Source organism: Dictyostelium purpureum (genome assembly GCF_000190715.1).
Source record: "Dictyostelium purpureum unplaced genomic scaffold DICPUscaffold_340, whole genome shotgun sequence".
Lineage (NCBI taxonomy): Eukaryota > Evosea > Eumycetozoa > Dictyosteliales > Dictyosteliaceae > Dictyostelium > Dictyostelium purpureum.
Genome location: NW_003519676.1, coordinates 25257 through 35110, shown reverse-complemented (window position 1 = coordinate 35110; position 9854 = coordinate 25257). Strand labels below are relative to the sequence as shown.

The 9854-nt window shown below is 24.5% G+C and overlaps 4 protein-coding genes across 4 annotated transcripts; 1 reads left to right on the top strand and 3 right to left on the bottom strand.

Moving 5' to 3' along the window:
* Nucleotides 1-425: 425 nt before the first annotated feature.
* DICPUDRAFT_92865 (uncharacterized protein) lies at nucleotides 426-1347 on the bottom strand. The gene has a single exon (XM_003292355.1). The coding sequence runs from the start codon at nucleotides 1264-1266 to the stop codon at nucleotides 427-429; it is 840 nt and encodes a 279-aa protein (XP_003292403.1). The 5' UTR covers nucleotides 1267-1347; the 3' UTR covers nucleotide 426.
* Nucleotides 1348-1671: 324 nt separating this feature from the next.
* Nucleotides 1672-3675, bottom strand: DICPUDRAFT_83022 (uncharacterized protein; the record flags this gene model as incomplete). Its single annotated transcript, XM_003292354.1, has 1 exon — nucleotides 1672-3675. The coding sequence occupies one exon, from the start codon at nucleotides 3673-3675 to the stop codon at nucleotides 1672-1674; it is 2004 nt and encodes a 667-aa protein (XP_003292402.1).
* A 421-nt stretch (nucleotides 3676-4096) lies between these two features.
* DICPUDRAFT_157122 (uncharacterized protein) lies at nucleotides 4097-6106 on the top strand (the record flags this gene model as incomplete). Its single annotated transcript, XM_003292359.1, has 3 exons — nucleotides 4097-4301; nucleotides 4511-4683; nucleotides 4799-6106. 3 exons carry the CDS (start codon nucleotides 4097-4099, stop codon nucleotides 6104-6106), a joined length of 1686 nt encoding a protein of 561 aa, XP_003292407.1.
* A 238-nt stretch (nucleotides 6107-6344) lies between these two features.
* On the bottom strand, nucleotides 6345-8570 carry DICPUDRAFT_157121 (uncharacterized protein; the record flags this gene model as incomplete). Its single annotated transcript, XM_003292353.1, has 1 exon — nucleotides 6345-8570. One exon carries the CDS (start codon nucleotides 8568-8570, stop codon nucleotides 6345-6347), a length of 2226 nt encoding a protein of 741 aa, XP_003292401.1.
* Nucleotides 8571-9854: the final 1284 nt, after the last annotated feature.

The window sequence follows — 9854 nt, the reverse complement described above, 5'->3', positions numbered from 1 at the left end:
TTCTTTTTTTTTCCCCCAATTTCGATGGGTTTGATATAATATAGCGCCCTTTATTTCAAATAAAACAAAAACAAATCCAAACCCCCCAAATAAAAAAGAAGAAATCCTTTGTATTTTAAAAATATTTTTTTTTTTAAAAAAATATGTTAAAACCAATAAATTAACTTAACCAATCCTTTTTTTTTTGAGGTTTAAGAAAAAAAAGGAAATACATAAATTTTTGTGGGGGAACCTTAAAGGTTTTTTTTTTTTTTTTTTAAAATTTTTTTTAAAAAGAAATACTGTTATTTATTTTTATTTACTATTCCCAAATGGTGGTGGTATTGTTTTTTATTTACCGGTGGTTTTTTTTTTTTTTTTTTTTTTTTTAAATAATTAAATTATTGTACAAAGAAAAAAAACTTTTTTGAAAAATTGAGTATTAGATTAATATGATGGAGAGTCAAAGAGAGAGTAGGTTTTCTTTGAACCGATTTGAGTGCAAGTCTTTTGAAGATCGGTGTATTTAGTATAACATTTTGAAAGACCTCTTTCTTGACATTGAACAAGGTTGGTGAGGTATTGATTCCAACAAATTTCAGATTTTAATTTGGCAATAGATGTATCTTTGAGAATACGACATTCAAGACCGGCTGGACCAGATGGACAGGTGACAAACATCATGCATGGTGCAAATCTTGAGACGGATGTTGAGAATGAATCTAAAATACCTCTAGTTTTTTGAATTTCTAAAATGGTTTTATCTTTGATTGGTTTCTCTTTGATTGGTTTTTCGATTTCTTCAGTAGTACTTTCAACATTTTTATCTTTTTTATCTTTTTTATCCTTTTTATCCTTTTTATCTTTTTTATCTTTTTTATCTTTTTTGTCTTTTTTGTCTTTTTTATCTTTTTTGTCACCTTTATCTTTTTTATCTTTCTTATCTTTCTTACCTTTTTTATCGCTCTTTTCCTTCTTTTTGTGTTCTTTCTTTTGTTTCTTTAAAGATTTCTTTTCATTTTTTGATAATTCTTTGGTTTCTTTTTTATCTAATGGCTCTAATGTACTGAAAGCCATGGCACTAAGATTAACAAACATCTTGGCAAAGAATGCACAATTATCTAATAATGATTGCTTTTCCATTGATTTGAATGGTGTATTTTCTGGTACAATCCATTTTGAATAAAGTTTAACAGTTTCAGCATTATCAGCTGGACTTTGAGCAGCAGTGAGAGTGTTATCTTTAATTATTTGTTCTGGGTTACTATTATTATTTGATTCTGACATTTTATGAGAAATAAATTATATATATAATATTAAAAAAAAAATGATTAAAAAAAATAAAAAATTAAAAGGAGTGGATAATTTAGAAAAAAAAAAAAAAACAATAAATTTATAAAAAAAAATATAATAAAATTTAAAAAAAATTAAATAAAAATTAAATTATTTTTAAAAAAAAAAAAAAAAAAAAAAAAAAAAAAAAAAAAAATCAATGGGGGGGAACCTCCCCCCAGTTTTTTACAAAAAAAAAAATGATTATTTCCATAATTTTTAAAAAAACTTTGGGGTTGAAATTGATAATGTACTTTTTTTTTTAAAAAAGATATATGTATTTAATTTTTATAAAATTTTATTTTTTATTTTATGAAAAAAATTTTAATTTCAAATAAAGAGGTTATTATTTTTATTTTTTTATTTATTAAAAAAATGTATAAAAGGAAAAATTATTATTATTATTAAAAATAAAGTTGGATAAAATATTGGATTTAATTTTGTTGAGGAATAACCATTTCCGTTATTGCTGTTATTATTTCCATTACTATTATTTACATTTAGACTATTAAAGTGATCATTATTTTTTGAAGAGTCAAAATAATCTATAAATTCTAAACCTGTAGCAGCTTTTTCCAATGGGCCAATTGTTTTAATTAGGACCCCAGTGGAAGTATTCCAAATTCTAACAAATTTATCTTCACCAGCAGCACCTAAAAACTGTTCATCAGGTGTTAAAGATATACCCAGTTTTAAATGACTATTACAATTGAATGGATAGTCTAAAACCTTTTTATTGATTCTTCTATCCCATTTCGAAATCGAACCATTTAGAGATGAAACAATAAGGTAGTTATCGTCCAATAGAGAGTTTATTGAGGATATTGAGCTGCTGTGATTGATTCTATCCTTTTGTATATTTAAATTAATTATAGTTTGATTATTGCTATTTGGTGCTGTTTTTGTTCTTATATCCACCATTCTAATAAAACCATCTCTTGAACCATTAAATATGGTGGTACCGTTTCTATTAAAATCCTGTGCCAATATATCACTTTTTGAAAGTACTTGATAATAATTTTTGTGACAATTTAAATCGTATATTAAAAGTTTGCCTGAAGAGCCTCCTATAGACACTATATTGTCGTTCGTTGGACACCACTGAGAACACCATATACTTGATCTAGAAAGAAATAAGTTATCCAATGGTATTACGTCATATACTAATGAATCGACTCTAAATATATTAACAGAACCTTCTCTTTGATGATCACCAAGTGTAGTTACTGACAATAGATTTGGCACATTCTTATTAACTCTTATAGAAGTGATATTTGAATATAAATCGATGGATAATGAGTGGTGTTTTGATATTTTATATTCTTGTTCATAATTTAACTTTTCGTTTGAAAAAAATGTATTTAATCTATCACCATCATTGTTATCAATATTATTTTCATTATTTAAAGGTTGATTATAAAATGTATTTAGCCAATCGATATTTAAAAATGTGTTGCTACTGGAAACAATACCTTTAGTGATTATGCTTTTATTATTGTCATTATTGTTGATTTTATTGCTATTGTTATTATTAACTATTTGATTTATATTATAATCGCCAAATAATGAAATATTGGATATTGAAGAGCTACATGGAATATTGACATACTGTTTTAAATGATCTTTAACCATGATATTTTTTATATTATCATTATAGAACCCATTACTCTTTGTATTTATTTCTCGTATTTTTAATAGATCTGTTATATTATTTTTTTTTTTCTTTTCATTGGCTGTGCTGTTTGATTGATTTAGTTTGATAGGTATTTCACTTTGTTCCTTTTCTTTTTTCTTTTTTTCCGTAAGTATTTTTTGAAATTCTTTTGTGATCTTAAAATATCTATCTTTTTCGACGTCATAATAATATCCTGGGTACTCTCTTATTTTTGGTGGGGGTTGTATACTATTGATTGATGTGGAGGTAGATGTTGTGGTTGTGGTTGTTGTGGTAGTAGTATTTGCTTTGTTTGAGGTTACGGCAGATGATGTATTATCATTTAAGCTTGGTATTGATGAGTTTGAGTTTAACATTAATAAGGGTGGTGTTTTTCTACCGCTATCGTTTTTGTTATGAATTTCCTTTCCTGTTGTATTTAGTAAGCTAACTGAAACAAGAGGAGGGGTGTCAATATATTTAAAATTTTGCGTAAAATTATTATTATTAAGATTTTTTTTTTTATTACAATAGTTATTATTCGTATTTGTATTATTATTATTATTATTATTATTGCCATTAGTGCTATTGTTGGTACTATTGGTATTGCTATTTAAATGAGAATGTTTTTGTTTATTTTTTTTTCTTTTCTTTTTATTGTAATTGTTATTGTTGCTATTATTATTTTTATCATTGTTATTGTTTTCCATTTTTAGAATTAAATATTTAAATATTAAAATTAAAATTATATTAAAAAAAAAATGAATGAAATTTAAAATTTAATTTAAGTCCTCATAGAGATAATTATTAAAAAAAATGAAAAAAAAATTTTAAAAAATAGATTTAATTTTTATTTTTTTTATTTTTTTATAAATTTTTTCAAAATTTTTTTTTTTTTTTTTTAATTTTTTTGTTAAAAAAACATATCATATCATTTGTTTATTAGTTTGTAAATTTATTTTAATTAAAATTTCCAAATCCATTCTTTAAATAAGACTGTTGTATCTAATAAATATATATATCCACCCAACATCTATTTTTGTGTTTTATATATATTTATATTATTTTTGTAAATAATAAAATTCATATTTACAAAAAGAAAAGTAAACTTTCTTAATTTTAATTAAAAGAATGAGCGGAAACCATAAAAATAGACAAGTTAATAAAAATGTTGATACAATCGATGAAGAGTCAACTAGAAAAAAACAACCAGTGGTTTATGTAGAAGACCCACCCACCCCACCAAGATGGTTTTCTTATGAATTTATTTTTTACTATATAATTATTGTAATAGGTTATTATTTAGTATTTAATATGTTTTTAAATAGATCGAATGGTATGAAATTAAAATAATAAAAATAAAAATAAATAATAAAATAAATAATTAAAATAAATTAAATTAAAACAATAAAATAAAAAAAATAAAAAAATAATAAATTTAACCCATTTACATTACAAATTTTATATTTTAAATTATAATAAAAACAAAAAACAAAAAATACAATATATAAAAATACTAATAAAATTTATATTTAATATTTTTAGAATATAATAGTGGACTAAAAGAAAATAGTGGTATTGTTGATGGTTGGTTTTTAGATAGAAAACAAGATCTTTCCGATACTCAATATAGAATATACAGATCAAACTTTCCACTACTCTCAATTGGCTTAACAATTTTTGTTTTACTCAGTACATTAATCCGTAAAAGCTTACCAGTATGTAAAAATTTTAATTATAATATTAATAATAATAAATAATAATTTTATACTTTGATATTAATTTAATATTTTTTTTTTTTTTTTAAACTTTAAAATAATTTATTTATTTTAGGAATCATTAACAAATATTAGAATTTTATTTTATGATATAATTTCAATTGGTTTTTTAATTTATGTTCATGGATCATCAAGTATCATAGTTTTAATTATAGCCTTAATCAATTTTGGTATCAGCAGACTATTTGATCGTTCAAAACTATTACCAGCAGTAACATGGATATTTAATTTAATTATTTTATGGACATCTTATATTTATGAAGGTTATCACTTTTCAACATTATCACCAATTATCGGAGAATGGGGTGCATGGTTAGACCAACATAATGGTTTCCTAAGTTGGGAAACCTATTTCAAAGTTTCAATGCTTCGTTTTATCAGTTATAACAATGATTACTATTGGATGAGAACCAAACGTCCAGTCCCAGAAACTAAAGGTAGAAATGCATATTTTATAGCTCAAGAACGTCATGGACCATTAGATCACTATTCACTATCACACTTTATCGCCTACATCTTTTATATTCCCCTCTATATTGCTGGTCCAATTGTAACATTTAATGCATTTGTAGCTCAAGTCTATAATCCACAAAAAACCCACAGCTTTAGTGATATAGTCAAGGCCTCCATAAAGATTCTCCTTGTATTTTTAAGTTTAGAAATTTTCTTACACTACTGCTATTATCATTCATTTGATAAGAGTGATGTCTGGATGTCATTTAGAGGTGCCGAAGTTGCTCTTACAGGTTATCTCGTCTTAAACTTTATGTATGTCAAGTTCCTCATCATCTGGAGAATCTTTAGATTATTTGCTTTGTTTGATGGTATCGATACACCAGAGAACATGAACCGTTGTGTTAATAACAACTATACTTTCACTGGATTCTGGAGATCATGGCACGGTTCTTTCAACAAATGGACTATTCGTTATCTTTATATTCCATTAGGTGGCAAGAAAACTCAAATCATGTCCATTTGGGTCATTTTCTTCTTTATTGGTCTCTGGCACGATCTCTGGTGGAGCTGGATAGCATGGGCCCTCTTAAACTGTGTTTTCTTCTCTATTGAAATTGCAATTATGTTCTATTTCTATCATCCAAAACGTTTATCTTTACGTCGTAAATGGTACTGGAGATTCATGGTTGCCGCTGCTGGTACTTTCAACATCTTTTTATTAATGGTTGCAAATCTTGCAATTTTACATGGTTTCGAAAATTCAATTATATTTATTAAAAATGCTTTCTTTTCCGAAGGTGGTTTTGTAGCATTTATTTTCGCCTATGGTTGGTTATGGTGTGGTATTATGATGATGATGGAAATCCGTGAATCTGAAAAACGTTCAAAAGAAATAAAACCATTTTAGAATTCAACAACAGCAACAATAATATTAATAACAATAAAAATAATAATACTTATAAATTAGATAAATAGTTTTTTTTTAAAAAAAAATAAATAGTTTACAATTATAAAAAAAAACTAAATAAAAAAATAAAATAATCAAATAAAATTTAATAATTTCTTAAAAAAAATTATTGAATAATAAAATTACCTAATATAATATAATATTCTTTTCTATATAGTTTTATTTTTTTTATTTATTTTTAATTAAATTTATTTAATACATGTTGAAAATGTGGTTTATTTTCGATTAGTTTTTGGAATTCTTTTTTTGCTATTTTTACATGAGTAAATAATAATTCTACCAATTGAATATTATCTCTCGAAATTAATTTTTCAAATAATTTTCTAAATAATTTATTTGAATCTGATAAAAATTGATTTGATTCTATAGATTTCAATAAATCTTTATTTGAACATAAATATTGAAATGGTTCTAAACTGATGCAATCCTCCAAAAGTGTAAATAATAACTCTCTGTTCTCTTTAATTTGGTTATCGATGCAGTATTTAATACACTTGGTGTTGAATGATCTTTCAAAGAACCAGATTTGAGTGGTCGATTGAAGTGGGAATGAAGGGCCAATAAAATTGAAATAGTCTTCATAACGGCCACAACTTGCTAAACTATTTAATAAACCTTGAATGGTTAATTTAATATCAATTTCTTGACCATTGGCTGCGTTGAACTTTAACACAATCTTATGGCTATAGCCGTGCTCTTGCTGTAGCTTTTTAATTTCTGTTAAATTTAAATTTGAATTTGGCAATACCTTGTATAATATTTCTTTATAGTTTTTAATATGACCATTCAATAGAGTTGAGATTCTAAAAAGCTTTCCGAAATTAATTTTTTTAAATTTACCGCTGTTGATCAAGTTGAAAACTATATCTTGATAGTCATTATACCTATAGTTTATTAATATGGAATAGCTTGATAATTTGAAAGTATCTGAAAATTCATAAATTGATGGATTGTTAACTGCTCTTAATAGATTTTTGAGTTCATATCCAGTGGAGCCGACATACATCGATTCATCATAATTATCTACATATAATTTTCTTCCCAATGACTTTACCAACTCTTCATAATACTGCAAAATTGCTGTATCGGTGAAAAATAACCAGTTTTGATTTTCTATTTCTTCAAAGAATTCATCTTGGTAATTGCTCTTGAAATAAAAGTCCAAAATCTCTTTGGATTTAAGTGACTTAAAGAAATTCTGCATGTGCGGTGAACCGCTGGCCAATAAGTTTTTGACTGGATACTTTTTGAAGGTGTCTTGAATGATTTCTAAATCGTTTGTTTGAAAAATAAAACCAAATGAATTGACATTGTTGTCCTCTTGGTAAACCTGTTTGACATATTCAATTCTTTCGCTCTTATTATAAACATTGCAAAATATGTAGTCTATGTAATTTCTTATTTTAAGCTTTCTTTCTTTAAATACTTGATCAATTCTCTTTTTGCTCTTAAAGTAGATATAGTGGTTCAATAGTTTTTCCTTTGGTTTTTTTGAAACTAGCTTTAGAATTTTATAATACTTGTAAACAATTGTTTTGAGTGGCATGCCTTCACCTTCTGATGGATAACTATTTGGCTCGTTAAATAACAGGTGATCCAAGGATTGGGACAATTGATCCTTTGTAAATTTAAAAGCTGATACCTCTTGTAGCTTTACCTCAATTTCTTTAAACTCCTTTTTATTTAAAAATAAAGTTGCTATGGAGTTGCATAGTTTGATCAAATGTTTTAATTTAAAATCTTTGCTGAAAAAGGTTGTTGATGTGTCAATTTTGAAACTGATTTTTGAATAGTAATTATTTGATTTTAAAAAATTGTACATTTTAAAGCATCTATAGCTGGAAATAATGTAATCTTTTTTCTTTATTTCTAATTTGTATTTATTTTGAATATCTTCTTTTGAGATATTAAATTTTTTTAAAAAGATTTTGAAGGCTATAATATTTCCATCCCTGATTATATTATCCAGTGACTCTTCAACTTGCAAATAATAAAATTTGACATATTTTGTGAATAAAGTCAAATAAAACTCTCTGTTTTCTCTTGTGTTTTTTGTAATCAATTGATATAGGTCGAAATTTAATTCATTTGGTCTAATTTGAAAATAACTGTTACTTTTTAATTTGTCTTTGATAATTTCTACTTTATTACTATAATATTTTAAATCCTCTGTGCATACTAAATTGTCGTAGCCATACGATTTATTAAATTTAGAGAATGAAAGTACTTTGCCGAATAGAAATTGATTTCTTATTATTTGCCAAAATAGTATTTCAAATTCAGATATAATTTTATCTTCATCATTATTATCATAATCATCTGGATCTTCATCTGCAAATCTAACACGTCTTTTTGCTTTTAAATTTTTATTATTACTATTATTATTACTATTGTTATTATTCATTATTATACATTATAATTTTTTATTTATGTGAAAAAATTATAAAAAAAAATTTTAAAACAAAAATAAAAAAATAAAAATAAAAATTATTTTTGCAACTGAAAAAATAATAAAAAATAAAAAAAATAAAAAAATAAAAAAATTTTTGTAAAAAAAAAAAGATTTAGATTGATTTCGATGGATTCCAACTTATTGTAAAAAGTTTTGGGTTGTGCATGAAAAAAAAAAAAACTTTTACATAAAATTAAATATCAAATTTATTGATTCTTTGCTAAAACTGAAGCTATTAATAAATAAATATAAAATGTTAACAAATGGTTTGCTCGTGGCTGGGACAACCACCTTTAATTTTAAGTTCTGAAGGAAAGCTCAGATAATGCATGTATTGTTTCCAATTTAGCTTGAAGGCTCAATTTTTAGATTAACTCTTGTGGCATTCATCTCTATAAAATTCTATTATTGAAGTAATTAATGAATGCTAATTAAAAATTTTGATATCAAATACCCAGTCTTTTTAATTAGAATAATTATTAATTTTGAAAACAAAATATTCTTTTATAGATAGGTTTTTTCTTTAATTTATTAGGGATCAAGTGGACTCTGCGCGAACGCAAATTCCACCACTTGATAAATTAGGTTGATGAATTTTCTGTATAGAAAATCATACACAGACCAAACCGGAGTGCTATGGTCTAAAATCCATGCAAAATATAAGCCTGATAGTGATCACTTATATTTTCAACCAGGTAAGTATGAATTGTTTGTCATCTTCATTTTTTATATAAAGACATTTATCAAGTAATGTAGTTATGGGTTATAAAAAAAAATTAAAAATAATATTCCTTAAAAAAATTAAAAAAATTTAAAAAAATTATTTTTATTTTTTTTTAATTTAAAATTTTATTTTTTTCATTTTAATTTGCTGCATGCAAAACAAAGAGAATAATAGTTTTGTTAAATTTGCAACATAACTCTCAAATTTTTAAAGCCACTATTCTAAAATATAAATACAGTAGTTTAGACTTTAACAGATAAACCTATCTCACTCTAAGCACCCATATATGAATGCTTTCTTTTTATATTTGGTTCTGAGAATAGTAATTGTCAGTTTTAGATTTATCAGCATCATAAAAATTTGATTTCATCATTCAAAATCGCTAAATTAAATATGTTTATAATGATTAGAGTTAAAAAACAAATTATTATTTTTACTTTCATGTTTGCTTTCAATGAAATTAAATGATGACTTGAATTTTTATCATTTTTTCCTTGATAAATGATGAATTT

Coding starts and splice junctions, on each gene's coding strand:
- DICPUDRAFT_92865 (XM_003292355.1), bottom strand. CDS start 1,266: ATGTCAGAATCAAATAATAATAGTAACCCAGAACAAATAATTAAAGAT.